Below are 18311 nucleotides of genomic sequence, written 5' to 3'. Positions count from 1 at the left end.
CAACTTCCAGAAAACATCCTTCCCTGCAATGTCTGTTCTAACTGTTCGTCTGAGCCTGCGGGAAAGCAAGGGGGTTCCGAAGGGGGAGAAGGGGTTCTACTACTTCCAAAGCCTGGCTCACTCTCAGAAACCAACCCGACCCTGGTCCACCCCCAAGGGCCCGGCGCAGGCAAGAGCTGGCGGGGAGTGCGGACTTCTGTTCTGAGTGCTGCTTCCTACCGTCTACGCGGCTTACCCGATTTATCCTCGCTGCAACTCCACAAGGACAATCCTCACCCCCACTTTCCAGACGAGGAAACTGCAGATAAAGGGCGGCTGTGGAGAAGTGTATCTCAGCCCGAGGCACAAGAGCCACCAGCGGTCTTTGCTGCAGGGAAGCCACAACCAGAGACCCTCAAGGCCCCAGTTCCCAGCTGTGCCCAGATTCTCCTAGGCCTACGAGCCTCTGCCCCCAACCGCCTACCTCACCACGCCCTCCCCGTGTTCGTAACAGACTCGGCCGAGCAGCTAGAACAGATGCTGAGAAATGAGGAGCTACCACTTAGCCTGATTAGATTTTGTGAGGATTAAATACATTAACATGCCAAACATAACGTGCATTCATTAAACACTGGGAGGCAGTTACTTAAGGCTCTGTTCCAACTCAGTTAACCAGTCCGATCCCCGGCCCGATCCTGGAAGCAGTCACGTCCATCTCAGTGCCCCCAGAGCACTTTCTAACTGGGCCCTCACGTCCCAGCCCCGAGCAGGGCCGGGCAAGCACCGGGCAAACCACGGGAGCCCCGCACTGTACCGCAGGCTCCGTGTGCGGCCAGGCCGGGGGCGTGCCGGTGACACACGGGCTGCGCAGGCCCTTCCTGCGAACGGGCTTCCCACCGCAGGCTCAGACCCTCCCCGTCCGCGCACACACACACACACACACACACACACACACACACACCGATGAAAGCCCTGGTGCACGCCAGACGCTAGCCCGGGCACTTGGGAGCTCAGCGAGGCAAGCCTTGCTCTTGGGGCGCTCGTAGGTTGACTTGTCACCCAAAAGTCAACATCCACAAATAAACGAGTACAAGCTGCAACAGAAACTAAAATCTGCCAACTTTAACTTCACCCTGAGCCTGTCGCTCAAGGTAGAGCTGCGGTGTAACGACGGGCTCTGCAAGGACCCCCGGACGCTAATCATGACGCAGACTGTGCCGCGGATTCTTTTACTAATCCGAGATTACCGCAAAACCCACTCACATCTCTGGAGAATTCTGCCACTCGACAGCGACAAGGAACAGTCTGAAGAGTTCAACGGCCGCGTGTCCGTCCTCCCACACGGGGCCCGGCACTGGCCACACGGAGGTGACTAAGCTCGGTCCGTGGCAGGAACAGCAAGAAACAAAAGATGCCCTCAGAGTGGGTCAGGGCTGTGATGGAAGGAGGCATGCACTGCCGGGGTGGAAGGAGAGAAAAGAACATTCCGGAGGAATGACTCTCCAACTGCGCCAGGTTAATGGCCTCTAAGCTAGAATGTGATCATCGCAGTGCAGAGACACCATCCTGGGAATAAAGCAGGAACAATTCCCAGCTGGCCTCCGGTGGGTGGACAGCGTGGCAGGAAAGAGTGGGTCCTGTTAGTGCCCACACAGCTCACCCAGGACACTCGGCCAGCCAACCCAGATGGGGCCCTCGACCCTGGGACACAGAACAGGCCAGAGAGCCTTCGTCCTCTGGCAGTTAGTAACCGGAAGCCTAAGTCCACCCCGGTTTACAGCACACGTCAGGTGTGGCCCCACCACTATGGGTGCGCATGTGGCTCTGGGAAGGTGGCAGGACACACTGAAAAGGCAAAAGCTGAGCGCGACCAGCCTGGACCGCTCACTACAGGTGGGACACCGGGCAGGGGCCTCAGGGGCCTCCTCTGGGCTAAGATGTGCTTACGCCTGCCGCGGACACCGTGAGGACAAAACAAGCGTCTCTGCAGCGTCAGCTTCGAGGGCAGGTCCTGAACAAGACGTGCTCTTCCCCTGGCTTCCTCCTCGCCGCCAGCCCCCACCTGAGCTCTTACCTGTGAGCACCCGGCCAAGACCCTGACTCACCGCAGACCATCAGTAACCGTGGACGGCGAGGGGGAAGTCCAGAAAACGTGGCTTTTCCTGTGCTCAAGTCAACCTACCTCCCAGCCCCTGCTGCAGCTGCAGACACAACGTCCTACCTGGTCCTTACTCTAGAAAGCAGTAAAGCAGGGGCCTCACCAGGGCACCGGGGGCCGCATTCACGAGGCATCGGGCGCCACCAGGACCCATCGCCATGGTCTCAGGAGTGGAATCCCTGAGCTACCTTTGCACCTAGACAGCCTGCACTGGCTTCAGTTTTCGTCACGGACGGTCCGGTCCAGGCGTTCCTCTCCCCAGGCGCATCATCAGCGCGCGGACGTGATCTCCGGAGCCTGAGCTACGGGACCCAACGCTCGGGTGACACTGCCTTCCCACAAAGTCCCTCAGAAGGACTCGTGGGACAGCGCACGAGGTCTGGAGCGGGAACCTGAGTTTGAACGCCAGCCAGCTGTGGCCTCGGGCAGGCCACGCTGCCTCTCCGAGCCTTGCTTTTCTCATCTATAAAACGGACGTGTCACAATTCGCTCCAAGAGCTTGTTCTGAGAGTTAAGGGAAACCCTGTGTGGGAAGCCCTGCCGCCGGTCAACATGGTGCCCCTGATCTTTGCCCCCACCTGGATCATAACTGCCTCCAGACAGAGGAGAAACGAACAGGTCCTGTTCGGAAAGGATGGTGCTCTTTACGCTGTCCCTGCTGACCCCGTCAAGATTAGTGCGCTGTGGGGGCACCTGGGCGGCTCAGTCGGTCAAGTGTCCGACTTCAGCTCAGGTCATGGTCTTGTGATTTGTGAGTTCGAGCCCCATGTCGGGCTCTGTGCTGACAGCTCGGAGCCTGGAGCCTGCTTCCGATTCCGTGTCTCCCTCTCTCTCTGTCCCTCCCGGACTTGAGCTTTCTCTCTGTCTCCCAAAAATAAACAGTAAGAAAAAAAAAAGATTAGTGCACTGTAAAATCAATCAGAGTGGGTGACCTCCAGCACTTTTTTTATTGTTTTATTATTTTTAATTTTTTTAAAATGTTTTTATTTATTTTTGAGACAGAGACAGAGCATGAGCAGGGGAGGGGCAGAGAGAGAAGGAGACGCAGAATCCGAAGCAGGCTCCAGGCTCCGAGCTGTCAGCACAGAGCCGACGCGGGGCTCAAACTAATGAACTGCGAGATCGTGACCTGAGCCGAAGTCGGACGCCCAACCGACTGAGCCCCCCAGGCGCCCCAACACGTTTTTAAATAAATAGAACAGAACAGGAAATTTCAGGATGCTTTACACAAAACAAGGGCTAGGTATCGTCTGAAACTGGTTTCAGTCCTGTATACAGAGCGAATTTCTGGGCACGTGGCCACACACTGCATCACAACACAGAAATAATTCCTGTTTGCGAGTCAGGGTGAAAAAGTCTGAAAGACACTATTCCAGGACAGTGTTCTCCAAACTTCGCTTTCAGCCTGAAATCCTAAGAATGTGAGTTGGAGCCCTAATACAGGTAAGGCAGAAGTTGAAGACTCCGGTCTGGTCTGACCGTCTCCCAACACACCCCCACCCCCTCCCAGGGCGAAGTCACGGTTAGCACCGTGGCAGCACCAGCGGGGGTGCAGAGGGGAGCCTATCTAAGAGGTCATTTGCTAAATACGGGTGCCCTGTGAGACATGCCAGATAGGCCAGCCCAGAGCGCCCCCGCCCCAGGGGTCACTTCACGGCCTGATGCCTACTCCAAAGTGACACCAGCTACAAGCTCCAACCCCCAAACCCTGGTTTCCAGCGAGTATTCAGCAGAGTCATAATAACAGTCTCGGGGTTTAGGGTGGAGGCAACAAATGCCAAGAATCCCAAAGGTTCATTCCCAAGGGGGCAGGCAAGTCTGCTTTATCTCAGGGCCTGAGCCTCGTTTCAGATGACCAAAAATCAAACCAGCTCCAAATCCGTTACCAGCAGTTTTAGATTCACTATGTGAGTGGTGCTGAAGCCCAAATGGGCCTTTGGGCCGAGTGACATCGTTTTCGTCTGCAGAACCCCTCTGTAAGCCGGGCAGTGGCGTTACCTTCTAAGGCCCTACAAGGCTCATCGCTGCAGGCGAAAGATGAGACAACGGGCTCAGAGAGGGTTAATGCCCAGCACACGGCCACGAGGCAAGTAACAGGAGAGGCTGGACCAGGGCTGAGTGTTCCAGAACCACACTCCTCCCACCTCTGCTCCACAAGTCTGCCCCCAGACACCGTGCTCTCTGGGGTGACGTGCCACCCCCTCCTCAGGCAGCCACATCCACCCGTGTGAACCCCAGAACTCTCTAACACCTGCTATCTGTGTGTCTACTCAGATGTGCAGGGGGTACCTCAAAATCACTGCGGCCAAGCCAAATCCGTTAGCCTCACTGCCCAATTTGGCCCGATTCGGACCTCAGCTGGTGGAATAGTCGTGCCCCTCACCAGATGGATAACTCTCGGCCTTCTCTCACACACGCACACCAACTCTCTCGGGGACCCAAAGCTTTCCACTCCCGGTCTCTCCGTTCCCCACCGTCCCCCAGCTTCTGAAGCCTCAGTTCGAGCACTGGTCTTTTCGCCTTTATTTGTCTCTGCCCCCAGGCTCCCCAATAACCTAAGCCTCACTTCCGGATAGAACCCACCTCCGTCCTTACCCCAAGCAAAAGCCCGCAAGCGTTCCCGGTGGCTCCATAGTCCTGCACCTAAGACCCACGCGACCTGGCCTCCCCACCTCTCTCACCTGCCCCCTCACCCTCGGCTCTAGGCTCCAGCATCACCAATGGATGGCCACGGCCCTGCTAATTCTGGACCACCGCGTGCCCACATCATGCCTGGGCTCCATCTCATGGGACACCTCTGTGCGCTGTGACCCCCCAAGCCTGGGTCCGGGGCTCTGTCCATCTTGCCCTCCTAACAGCATGCACCTCACGCGGCACAGCCGCCCACAGACACATGCCTTCCCTCCGGACAGGGCTCCTGACAGGAGAGCACTGTGTCTTGCGCCCCACTCGTCACTAGGTCCCAGCAGAGAGCCCAGCACAGACCTGGGGTTTAGTGACACCTCGCTTGATGAATGGACACATGGCCCTGAAAACAAATAGGTCCAGGAAACCATTTCTCCCCTTGAGGGAATAAAGGAGGACAGTCAGAGTCATAGATAGTAATAAGGTGAGAAAACACATAGGAAATTCAGTCTTACCAATCAATTAGGTAGATGTCTGGAGTTAAGTTGTTTTTCTTGAAATGAGCAAATAATTTCGGCAAATTTTCTTCAAAGAATACCTCAAATGCAGCAAAATAGGTCAACATCTGGGGAAATAATGTGAAATATACCAATTATCAGCACAGGTTTGCAATCTACAGAAGAAAGTCAACATTCTTTTTTTTTTTTTAAATGTTTATTTATTTTTGAGACAGAGAGAGACAGAGCATGAACGGGGGAGGGTCAGAGAGAGAGGGAGACACAGAATCTGAAACAGGCTCCAGGCTCTCAGCTGTCAGCACAGAGCCCAACGCGGGGCTCAAACTCACGGCCCATGAGATCATGACCTGAGCCGAAGTCGGACGCTTAACTGACCAAGTCACCCAGGCGCCCCTAAAGTCAACATTCTTAACGCTTTCAGGATACAATGGTCTTCTTGCGCAGTTGCTAACCCGTCTTGACGGGGAACTCATCGCCGGGCTCGGGCAATTTCTACATCAACGCCTTCTCTAGTCGTCACAGGGGCATCACTAGCTACACTGTAGCATCTCCTCAACTTACAAAGAAGAGAACGGATGCCCAGAGCGGTCACTAACTTGCCATCGGTGTGCGGCAAGGCTGGCCTTGAACTGTGCTGCGAAGGTGGAGTCTTTGTGGGCTCACTGTTCTTCTCTAAGAAGCAGGACCGGTTAACCGTCTAAAAGAACCGGAGGCAGCGTGCGTCCCTCACTCACAACCCCAGCGCATCCAGAGGGGACAGAAGACTAACATGTGGCACAGGCAACGCCTTGGCTTAGAAGCGCTGCCCTTGTCATGCAGCAGGAGGCAGCCACAGCCCGTACCCCACTGGCATGTGCCTCCCGGCCCCTAGCGGGTTGGTACGAAAGCAAAGTGCACCGAGCAGGGGAGCAGCACAGGAACAGAACGAACAGCTAGAGCTGGATGAGAAACCCTACACACCAGAGCCTGGTGGCCCAGTTCTGTCCCGTTTACCAGCAGGATGCATGAGGGCGATGGCACTCTGAGACCCAAGGGAAGGATGCACTATAAACCAGTGGGCCCCAACGGGGGTGGGGGAGGACCCAGCCTCCCAGGGGGACATCCGACGATGTCTGAGGACATTTTTGATGTCACAGTAGCGGGAGGTGCGACTGGCAGGGATGCTGCCTGTCTCCCCTGAGGCACAGGACGCCCCCCACCCCCCACAGCTATCGGGCCCCAAGGTCCATAGGGCTACTTTTGGGAGACCCCATTCAACACTATGATTCCATGATCTTTCCTTAAAAATATAAGCTAAAATTCTCAAGTTTATTTATATTAAGAAAGAGTGTATACGTGTGTGTGGGAGGGAGGGAGGGAAAGGGAGGGAGAGAGAGAAAGAGAGAGAAAGAGAGAAAAAGAGGGAGGGAGGGAGAATCCCAAGTAGGCTCTACACTCAACATAGAGCCCAAGACGGGGCTTGAACTCACGAACAATGAGATCATGACCTGAGCTGAAATCAAGAGTCAAATGCTTAACTGACTGAGCCACCCAGGAGCCCCTAAGCTAAAAAAATTTTTTCTTAAAAAAATTCTCTTTTAAGTTTTTTATTTTGAGAGAGAGAAAAAGAGAGCACATGTGAGCAGAGGAGGGGCAGAGAAAGAGGGAGAGAGAGAACCCCAAGCAGGCTCCACAACCAGCACAGAGCCCGACACGGGTCTTGACCCCACAAACCTTGAGATCATGATCTGACTGGAGATCACAGATGCCCGAATGACTGAGTCACCCAGTTGCCCCCCTAAATTAAAATTCTGAAGTACGGTTTTTATTACAGGTTTCTAAACAGAAACCTGGGGTCTTATCTTCAAAATTAGGAAATTTAAATATAAATTATTTTATTATACATAAAAAGCTTTTTCCTGACGGTGAAAGTCTGTAAAAAAAAACTTAAGAAGTATGGAAACAAAAGAGGAGCATCTGTAAATACTATCAATGTTGTGGTTCATTTCCTTCTATCGTTAAATATGGTAGCTATTATGGCACATGTTCTATTTCAGATACTTTTGAAGAAAACTAGCTTTTTATCTTCAATAACTCTTCCACGGTACAATCTTTTTTGCAAACATCAGTACTGCACTGGTTTGCTGCCAGATTTCGTTACTTTTCATTCATTTATTTTAATTCTGGTATCTGAACACGCTGTGCTGAATTAGTTTCAGACGTACGTACAGTGAGTGATTCCACGATTCTGCACATTACTCGGTGCTAAGTTCACTCTTCACCCCCAGAACCTCTTCTCCACCCATCTCCCCACGCCCCGCCCCGCTAGTGACCACCACTTTGTTCTCTATAGGTGAGAGTCTGTTTCTTGGTTGGTCTTTTTCCCTTTGTTCATTTGTTTTGCTTCTCAAATTCCACATACAAGTGAAATCACGTGGTCCTTCTCTTTCTCTGACTTGTTTCACTTAGCATCGCACTCTCGAGTTCCATCCGTGTCTTTGCAAGTAGCAAGGTTTCATTTTCTATGGCTGAGTGATATTCCACTGCGCACACCTCGTTTTCTTTCCCCGTTCATCTGTCGACGGACACTTGGGCCGCTTCCATAGTTTGGCTACCATAAACAACACCGCTATAAACACAGGGGTGCGTGTATCCTTTCAAGTTAGTGTTTTCATCTTTCACGTTCATATACCTAGTAGTCCAACTGCTGGATCATATGGTAATTCTGTTTTTCATTTTCTGAGGAACCTCTAACCTGTTTCCACAGTGGCTACACCAGTTTGCGTTCCCACAATGGTGTAAGAGAGTTCCCTTTTTCTCCACATCCTGGCCAACACCTGTTGTTTCTACTGCCAGATTTTAAGTAACCTTCTGTCTCCCCCTAAACTCCCTTTTAAACTGTTTCCATTTTCATGATAATTTTGAATTATTACAGTTATAAATAATTACGTCAGACCACCCCTGTGCGTAATGCTTTGTCCATGCTTGTGACTTTCTCGGAACGGGACTTTCTTTGAACGGTTCTCACAAGCAGAATTAGACACCCATGCCACTTGCCACTACTGACGCTCAGGACCGAACTGCCCTCCACAAGGACTCGTCAACGTCCTACGGGCCGCCATTTGTGCAGCAGTTTTGAAACACTTCTTTTTTTAAACGTACGTGCTGCCTGAGCAAGAAATCCTCAGAGTCCTTAGGACATTAAGGAAGAAATATTCTCCAGCTGATCTAAACTATCAGATCGTTTTGGTCTAGAAGTACTGGTGACAATCATCAGCAAATTATCAGCCAATCCAGACAGCACCCATTAAAAAGGCCAATGGCCTTGTTGAACGGGCGACTCTTCTTCCGGGCCATAGAAAGCCCACAGGCTTAGGAAGCAGAACGGGTTGAGCTCATGCCCCTTCCACTCGCCAGCTGCGTGACCCGACGGGTCATGTCGTTTCCGAGCCTTGGTTCATCTGCGCCACGCAGGGGACCCACCCCCAGGAGCAGGTGAGAGTGACTCCTGTCAGCTCCTTCCACCTATTCTGTGCCTACAGCAGCGTCTACACAGTGCGGCCTCTGTCGAATCAAGGAGCTGGTCTTAACCACGTCTCCTCTCTGTGGTGAGCGCACTGCACGAAGCGGGGCCCCGGTGTGACAGTGGGAGGCAACGGAGGTGAACGAGGCGACATTCTGTTTGACAGACCCAGATGCGGAGCCTGCGCCTGGCCTTCTGCTGTGCCACAAAGTGCGTACATGCGGGCAGGAGCCACCCCTCCTCCCTTGTTTAAAGAATATATTTTCAGAAATACTTCTGAAAGAATGTATTCAGAAACACATACAAACAAGAAATACATACAAATGACTATTAACCGTGCACCTGGAAAACACATTCCCTTCCCCTCTGACACAATGGTTAGCAATGCGGGTTGTGTGAGGACAGGGTACCCAGGGCGTATACGCTGAAGATACTCACAAGGCCATGGTCCACTCGGAAAAATGCCATTTGACAGGGTTTATTCAAAAGGTTAGAAAAAGCAATGAAGGCATCTGCAGTATCTAGGTTCAAGATCAACACTGCCGCTATGAAGGACATGCCCTGGACCTGAGGGAGGCAGAGAAGGGGGTTAAACTCACGGTAGCCCCACAGTCTGAGCTGCTCTTTCATTCGAAAGAGGAACCGTCAACACCCACCCTCGTGCTAGAAAGACCCACACAGCCACCCCCCCACCACCACCCGCCCGAAGCCGAACTGAGAGCCTCCTGGACCCTGACCTGTCCCTCCTCGGACGGCTCTGTCACATCAGCCGCCTGGCCCACGCCCCTTCAGTCCCCGCCTCCGTCCCCACAGAGAACGATAAATGGACCTCCCCCCGCTACACATCTGGCATCTGAAGTACCGCCCTCCCGAATGTAGCGTCCCGGTGCCGTGGGAACGTGCATCTAACTTAGTGTGTTAAATCTAAGACCATGCGCACGCACACTTGCTAAGCCACAAAAACGGCAGCAGTGGCTTTTAAATGGTTACTGCTCAGGATCTTTTTAATTTAGTGCTGGAAAAAAAAAAAATCACATGCAAAAAATGAAAATCAAACCCAATTAAAACGTGATGGATGCCACAGAGCGGCCGTGTCAGCTCGATCCCTTTACAAGAAAACGGAGGCGACTCCATTTACCACCAGGCTCTCCAACCCCCTCGACCACCACCAAAAAAAAAAAACCTGAAGGCACGCAACCTGACGTGTGCAGCCAAGGTGGGCTGGGCAACATTCTGACTTTCTTTGTAGAGGAGAACGGTATAAGATATTGAAACAGTTCACTTACATAACCCACATCCGGTCGGTAACAAGTATAAGCGCCCAAAATACTGTGCAACGTGTCATGGTACGGACCGCCCTAAAAGGATCAACACACCAAAAACAACACGTGCGTAAGTCTGGTTAGTACTCACGACGGCGTGTGACGGTGCTGCTGCTCCTGCTGCCGGTCACGCCGGCCGTTTACAGACGACCAAGCAGTGGCCAAGCACGGGGCTAGCACCTCTCCACGCACAGCGCAATTCAACAAGCGGACTACAAACCCGCGGTTGACAAGAGAGGCCGCAGACGCAACCCGCAAAGCTGCTTGGAAGAAAGCGGGCAGCTCAGGCGTGAACGCCTCCCGAGGAAACCACCCTTCGCGGGCTCCCGCTGGGTGACTATCTCCCCTGCCCAGTTCAGCGGGCATGCCCGCTCCCCGCCCCAGGGTTCTTCGGGAGTGAGCGCCACCCGCCGTCCCAACCGGCCTCTCTGCCTCCCTTCCCCGGATTCTTTCGTGTTTCTCAGCACGGCAGCGTTAAGAACTACCCTCCAAGCGTCCAGGCCCGCGAGCGACCGTGGTATTCCAGACACCCTCCCGGTTCGGTTCGGCCATCCCTCCCAGACGTGTGCTGGGGCTTCCAGTCTTCTAAGTGAGCGCAGAAGCCAGTACAGAGCCACGTCTGCCGGAGTCCGTGTGTCCAAAGATGCTGTGAAAGCACCGGCCCGGCCCGCATCCCGCTCTCCCTGCCCGCGTCCGTCACGCGGCCTCAGTTAACTCGAGGACTAAAAAGCGTACACGGTGTGTGTGACGAGGAAGTCACTCTACAGGCGGCTGCATGGGACTCAGAAAGAACGCCGTGGCCTCGACCATCGCCTTCTGGCACACAGAAAATGTCAGGTGAAAGAGACACTGCCAAACCACAGGGGAACGAAGGGAGGAATGCCCACAACAGGAGAGTAAATGAGAGAAGGGGGACGGGCAGGAGCTCCCGTGGTGGCACCAAATGCCCCCCTGAACACGGGTGTGGACGGTCACCACCTGAGAAACACCAGAGTGCTACAGCGAACTTTCCTTACAGGTAAATTGGTTCTCACTTAAAGGACTTCCTGCCCTGCCGAATGCTACGTGTCCTTTCTCTGACAAAGATAACAGCTCCTGATTTTAGAAGCCCGTGCTTTGGCCATCTCCCCACGCTCTCCCCCTCCCACTGCCCTTTGCTTTTGTAATATTACGTGTCATAAAATTCGGAGCTGAGGGAACCACAGACTGAGGACACACCCAGAGGAACCCGGAGGAAAGAAAAAGGCCAACGTCTCTGCCATCTGCCCCGACCTCATCCGAGAGAGATCCCTAAAGCTCGTCTTCTTCGGGACACATCTCCCTGCACCATGATAATCGCCCAGCAGATCTGTTGAGAAGGCTGAGTCCCCGAGAAAGACTCTGGGAGATCACTCTGGGTCGCCGGCCCTGGGAACACCAGCCGTCCGCGTCGGCAAGGCGCCAGCACCTCCCGGGCCCCGTCCCGGTGCTCCCACCGCCCTTCTCAGCTACGCTGCAAGTGCGTCTCAGCACTGCCCTGACGCTCCCCTTCCTCCAGGGTGTGGGCTCGTGGATCGGCCACAGCGGCCAGGAGGCGGTAAGCAGGGGCCGCAGCACCGAACTCCATGCTCTCTGTTCGATCCTTCAGCGAGGTTCTCTCCCGGGGGAAGTGGAGATGCCCTGCACCATCCGCTCTCTGATGCTTCCCTTCTACTCCTCCTTCCGCCCGGAACGTCTTTCCCATTCTCTGGTCCCTACCCCAAGCACAGCCCGAGAGCCCTTCCTCGGTGACCCGGTTCCCGACACCTCCCCCACGCCCTGGCTGCAGCTCCCCCGTGCTGGGACACACCCAGGTTTCTGCAAAGCCCATGGGTCTCTAATGTCTACACCTGCATGCCGGGCTCACTCCAGGTGGCCGGTGAACCATGGGTTCTGGTTCCCTAGTGTGTGCATGGCACGATCCTAGAAATGGGCCTGACAGAAGGGGATCGGGGATTCCCAGGTTGCTCGGCAGGCCCCAAGGTGAGTGCGTGGAGGAGGCCGGGGACACGTGTGGAAGCTGGTGCAGCGACCCACGAAGGATGGGCATCTGCACCAAGTAAGTAAGGGTGGCGGGAACACAGAAAGGACAGATTCGAGGATATTTCAGAAGCAGAACTGGCAAAAACCGTAACAGACTGGACACGGCAGGGTCCAACAAGCCCCCCAGGTAAATGTCTGCTGTCAGAAGAAGAGGCCTTCTGTTCCAGAATCCACTGCTGGCAGCCCTGCGTCCCGTCTTTGCAAATTCAGAAACCCACGGGAAAGCCCCACGGGTCTCCTTCCTGCCATCCAAGAGAATACTGCATCCCGGCTCCCGTGGCTGGCTTCTATACCCAGTGGTGTCACACTGTCCTGGGCCATCTGCTCAGAAGCCCACCCTCACTGCAACCCGCGGGTGCCAAGGACTTCTGCAGCCGCCCTGCCCCGCCCCACACCCCAGGCTTGACCACACCGGATCACGTCCTGAGTGGTGCTGTGTGCGGCCCCAGAACCGAAGCAGCACCAAGGGAAGCTGTCGGACGGAACAGCACACGGGGCCCTTCTCGAGCCACACCTACCAAGGCTTCCATAAATACATTTCCAAAGGAGGCCAGAAGGGCCTTTAAAAGCAGAGACGTGGCCATGCTAAATGTCTGTTGGAAAGAACCAGTTCCCCTCATTGGTGAAGTCGAAACGTATTGACATGACACTGCCCTCCCCCCACTCCCCCCAAAATCCCCTAGTATTTTCACACTTGATTACAAACATGTACGGTTTGGCGTCTATGACGTTTAGATGAAGCATACTCAAAGCAACAAACTACCACCACTTACTTGCTGGAAAATGCAGAGATTCGGAAACGTTCTAGAAATGTCCAGTTTAATAAGCTCCAAACTGGCTTCTCGGTCTGCTGCTGAAAAACCGGCATCTATCAAAAGATCAAGAGTCACCACACCTGTCAGGGGCAAGCAAGTGCGAAATCAGAAGGCTCTGAAGCTTTACAGGGATCAAACAGGGGAGCTGCTCTGCACAGGGACAGGGGCCCAAATGCAGCGTGAGCCAACAGACTCCACTTTGGGCTTCCAACAGTTTGTGGGGTTTCTTACTGAAGAGCAACGTCTCACAGCCCCGTCTGATGCTAGGTCATCATTAGGTATCTTCCAGGGTCTGAAATCAAAACCTGACTTGATGTTACCTTACGTCAACAAGTGGGAGGGACAAATGAAGGACGATACACCAATGGCTCCAGGCCCGGGAAACAACACACGTTTACACGGTCTCCAGCATCGCTGGTGGGAACTCAGCCTGTGCGGCAGTTACCGCGGGGGACACTCTCGTGTTCCGTTTCTAAGAAATGTTTACGGATGACTAGTTTCGTATTTTTTGAACTCCAGCACTCATAGTACACAAAAAACCACGACAAGGTACTAGTTAAGCAACCGGAGTCATCATTCCTGTGCATCACGGAAATTCCAGAAGCTCGTGTGGCAAACGTGCAGCACCCTATCTCCCTGGGGTAGTTCCCATAATCCTGCATGAGGCAACCCTGGCCCAGCCCTAGGGGCCAGCCTGCTGGAAATCACGTGAACAGTGAATAAAGGAAACCCCCCAGTTAGGACCGGCCTTCTTGCACGTCTGGACACAAACACCCCACAGGAACTGGTAAATGCTTTCTCCTAAACGTTGTTTCTTCAACTTGTTTGCTCTAAAAAAATCCCTTTTCCTGTGAAGTTTTTTTGTAAATTTGCACCAACCACCATGCCTGTTAAGTAAACTCTGTTGGTTATGTAACAAATAAGGACACACGTAATTGACCAAGGTGGCCCGCGGGACTCAGAGCCACGTATACCTTCGTTCTCCGCTTCGGAGCCTCCTGTGCTGAAGGACCGCCACCTCTCCTTGGCTCGGGCAAGACAGATGTCAAAGAGCTCTGGAAAAGAAGCCTCCGGGTAAGTGTCACATGCACATGGGAGTATGTCTCCTCACAGGAACCAGAGAGGACACTGCTGCCTATTCAACCACAGACTGCACACCCATTCAGCCACGTACACAAGTCCCCCCAACGCGGCCAACGACACCACCAGGGACTAAGAAAGAACACACGACAGACCACTTGCCTGGCGTCTACTTAAATTACACAACTCACCCATACAATGCTTTCGTGTCGGACTTGTTTGTGGGTCTAATGCCTCTAGCAGGGTGAGCTCCTCGGGGGCGAGACCACAAAGGTCTTTCGCTCATTATGCGTCCAGAGCAAACGGCGCCGGGACAGACACAGATCAATACAGTCAATGGGTATCTGACCGATGGAGGGGGGTAGAGACCAGCGGAAACCCATCTGGTTTCAGACAAGGACAAGATGAAACTGCTACCCTCCACGGCCCAGCCTTCCTAAACTTGCTGCCTGAAGCGGGGGGCGGGGGGCAAGCAAAATGGGCAGAAGCTTCAAAACCTACAGGTTCTTGCTGGCGGGGCACCACCAGGATGAGTCCCCGCAAGGCAGGCTCCAAATCGCCCGGTCCCAGTGCTGCCCGGCCATCCACGTCCGGATCACGGACGGGCCCCAATGGATCACTAAGACTTTACCTGCAGCTACCCAGAGAACTACTGTGACCTTATTTTCCCCACTGTTACCTGCAGAAAATAAGGCAGAACACCACCTCTGCCTTCCAGACAGCACATGCTATTTTTTAAAATATAAGCCGAGAGTTCCAGTTAACAGTATGACGCTCCAACAGGTGAAATCTTGATTAATGACCTTTCTCCAGCCTCGTCAAAGATCTGAGAGCCAGCATGCTAGTGGGCCGGGGCAGAAAAGGGTATGACTGTGAAATGTAACCTCACCCTATCATCGTTAGACAGGAGGGTGTGGGGAGCCTCGGCCTGCTCTCACTTTCCAGGAGGTGGGCCCAGCTTCGGTCACGGTAGCAGAAGACGGAAGAGAATGGCCACGTGGCCCCTGAGCACAGGGAGCCCCTTCCCAAATGAGGTATGTGACAGTTAAAGCACAGACGCCAGCAGGCTCACGGGAGGATGGGTCAGAGGGCCAGGGTTTTAAAAAATATGATCTCCGTGGCTTTACTCCTGGGTCAACGGGGACACCTTCTTCCCAAATCCAATTTCGGAGCACAAGCCTGACTTCCCTAACAGCGGATTACTTCCCTAATAACTAGTATCACACTGACTTCCAGTTAAGTGTCCAGTCTCACAACCACAACCTTTAAGAGCAAAACTCCAGGCCTTCCCAACTTGGGAACGCGGGCTTCAGAGTCAGGCAGGGGACAGCCTCCACCACACACGAGCGTCTGGGGCACAGGATGGCCGTCAATGCTCTGTAAGATGTGCAAGCAAAGACTCTAATGTGATGTCCGGCCTGGACAACTGGAATTCACGACCATCTGTGTTCTTACACTGGCTTAAATATTCAGTAAAACGAAGATCAGGTAGAGCCCAATAGGTGGCATTCGTTCATTCAATGCACCTGTCGTATGCAGAGCACTGGGCTGGGCACAGGTGACACAGTGGAGAGCATGACAGGCGGGACCCCAGCTTCCTGAGCACCAGCTCTGGCGGGGGCCACGGACGCTAGGCAGCTCAAGAAAGATGCAATTTAAGTAAAATGAGCGAATATCAGCATTTAGATAAACTTGCAAGGTATGTAACTGATTAAGTAGCTGTGTAGCCTAATCTGTTCTGATATGGTCCACAGAAGACTCTAATTCAAATAAAATCTACCCAGGCATCAACGAAAACCAGACACACACACAGCACTCTGTACCACAATCGGCCATTGAAAGAGTTCAGAAAGTTTTCAAGAATAAGGACCCGGATAATCGCTCAGCAGTTCCTCCACACCTCTACCTCTGGGGAAGCTTTTAACAAATCAGTTGCTACACGTTAAATGTTACACATCATCGTCTCACATGAAGAAGGTAGAGTTTGGGTTGGTATGGGTTGGCCAAAAAGGGAGCCTTGAGGACATCACTATATATAGAAACCAGTAACCATCCACTGCCTGGCCAAGGCCACGATCATGGAGAGAAGATGAAAGCCTTGTAAGATTTAAAAAAAAAAAAAAAAAAAAAGCAATAAATAAGTAACACGAGCCCTAGCTACACAGAGAAGATCCAAATTAATCTGTTTTCAATTCCAATGTCTTCAACAGGGTAAAAACCGCCACCATCAATTGCACAGGCACTTCCTGGGCACCAATACAAAGACGACGAGGAAGCAGGTCCGGTCTCAGCAGCTGAGACCACAGCCAGGGAGAAAAGGAAGAAATAGAGACCACCATCTATCAAGCACGTAATCGTAAGTCTCTGAGCTCCTGGCGTCCATGGCCCGTTGCGCGCACAGGCTCACTGGGCGATGGGCTCAGAGCGGAAGGGAGCCCATTGGGCGCCGCTGAAGGAGGACAAGGGCCAGTGCACCACACAGGGCATCCAGCGAGACAAACAGCCCTAAGAGAGGGGAGTACGCATCTCGAGGTCTCCTCTGGCACAAGCTACCGGTGCGTCAGGGGCCCCTGCGCACAGCAGCCGTCCCTCTAAGGTGCCTGGAACAAAATGCTGCAAAAAACCAACAATCCCCCAAATAGGATGCCTCCACAGAAACCCTGTCATGTGCCCATCAAGACGTGCTGTCCACAGGACTCTGACATGCCCCAGCCCGCCGATGCTCTGACACCCTGTCTGTCCAGGGAGGAGGACCGGTATCGGGAAGAAGGCAGTTGTTTGCTCTGAACTACCAGGTAACTGAAGCAGCTAGGAGTGACCCCGGCCTCCCGGAGGACGGTCACCAGGCCTCTCACAAGACACGGCTTCACGGCAACGGCTGCCTTTCTTCCTAACAGGCCAAAGGGGACAGGAGAAGCCAGAAGGCTGGGGGTGGAGGCTGGCGGGGGTATGACAAATGGATTCTCCAAGCCTAGGACCACGCAAGCTACTCACCATGGGTGATGTTTAACTCGTTGCCAATGGCTAAGCTCCAGACTTTGCCTCTCACACTGGGAGGGATTCCCTGCCACCATAAATCTCGAACTTTTCTAGAGCACCACCTGGACAAAAACGGAAGCATGAAATTATGAGTTTGTTCTCAACGAAGAAATCTGTTTGCCCGTGTGCCGAGCCCCAGACCACGAGAGCGGGGGATACACAGTCACGTGGTACAGCCCCTGCCCTCAGGGAGCCTGCAGCCCAGGGTTCCAGAGGCCAGGAGACCAACAACTGGCTTCCACTGGGCAATGGCTGTGACAGGTGTGCCAGGGGCCCCACATGAGCAGGAAGGGCGCTGCCGCTCAGGGGACCTGGGGTGCTATTCTGGTGCTATACTGGAACCCCAAGTGACCAGTAGCAGGTGAAGCAAACAGAGGCTGGGAAGGGCTTTCTGAATGGAAGGCACAGCGACAAGAAATAGCCTGGCCGGCTGCAGGAACTGCCGACAGCTGGGCACGGTGTGGGGGTGCTGGGCGGCACGGCCGCAGAGCCGCAGGGGAGGGGATCCCAAGAGCCCCGTGGCCGGCCACCGCACTGCTGCGCACCAGCCACCTGGGTAATGAGCTGCCAAACTCCACTGGCAGAGGAGACTCTGCTAACCCAGAACGTTCGGAACTGCACAAAGGCGCTGAGGTCTGCTGGCCGCGACGGACACGCTCTGCCAACACACCGGACAAACGTAAAGTGCCAAAGACTCCCCAGGCGCCTCTCAATGCAGCGCCAGCTGGTGCTGCAGGCACCGGGTCTGCATCCCGCTCCACCCACACCCGCGGAGCCCAGAGCAGATCGCCCCCCTCTGACCCCGTAACGTCCCCGCTAACACCCGGATGGTGAAACCCTCCCCTCCAGGGGACGTAGCACAGAGGTACCCGGCACAGTGCCTGGAGCCCCGCCGGCGAACTGAATGGCAGCTGTCATATAAACGCACGCATCTAGATCACGTCAAGCATTGGACAGCGCAGCACGGATGGGGAGGGGCGGTTCTGCAGCCCCAGGGCTCTGAGCACCTCCACCCTTGTTACTGGGTCCCAACTGAGAAAAAGGGTTTCCCAGCCATGTCCAGCCCAGAAAAGCAGGCTCTGGGAACAGCTTGTTTACCTAGTACACATGCTCAACGGCCATCTGACCCCGTGACGAGAGCGAGTAACAGCCGGGCAAGTGCCAGAAACAAGTCCCCAACATCCTGCCACACGGTTCAGTGGGAAGGGACAA

General features: G+C 53.9%; 1 protein-coding gene across 12 annotated transcripts in view; it reads right to left on the bottom strand.

Moving 5' to 3' along the window:
• Positions 1–18311, bottom strand: part of LOC106982728 (TBC1 domain family member 14) — a 210505-nt gene that overhangs the window by 11550 nt on the left and 180644 nt on the right. For 10 of the 12 annotated variants that reach the window (XM_053217620.1, XM_053217615.1, XM_053217618.1 and 7 more), the window contains 6 exons: positions 17055–17161; positions 13955–14035; positions 12939–13033; positions 10069–10140; positions 9221–9349; positions 5278–5387 (listed from right to left, as the gene is read on the bottom strand). In XM_053217620.1, the coding sequence (XP_053073595.1) occupies positions 5278–5387; positions 9221–9349; positions 10069–10140; positions 12939–13033; positions 13955–14035; positions 17055–17161 (594 nt within the window). The remainder of the gene's footprint in view (positions 1–5277; positions 5388–9220; positions 9350–10068; positions 10141–12938; positions 13034–13954; positions 14036–17054; positions 17162–18311) is intronic. The other 2 variants (XM_053217619.1, XM_053217621.1) reach the window with 2 other exon arrangements.

This window comes from Acinonyx jubatus, chromosome B1 (assembly GCF_027475565.1).
Source record: "Acinonyx jubatus isolate Ajub_Pintada_27869175 chromosome B1, VMU_Ajub_asm_v1.0, whole genome shotgun sequence".
Lineage (NCBI taxonomy): Eukaryota > Metazoa > Chordata > Mammalia > Carnivora > Felidae > Acinonyx > Acinonyx jubatus.
The sequence above is the reverse complement of the archived record's forward strand: the minus strand, read 5'-3'. Positions and strand labels throughout refer to the sequence as shown.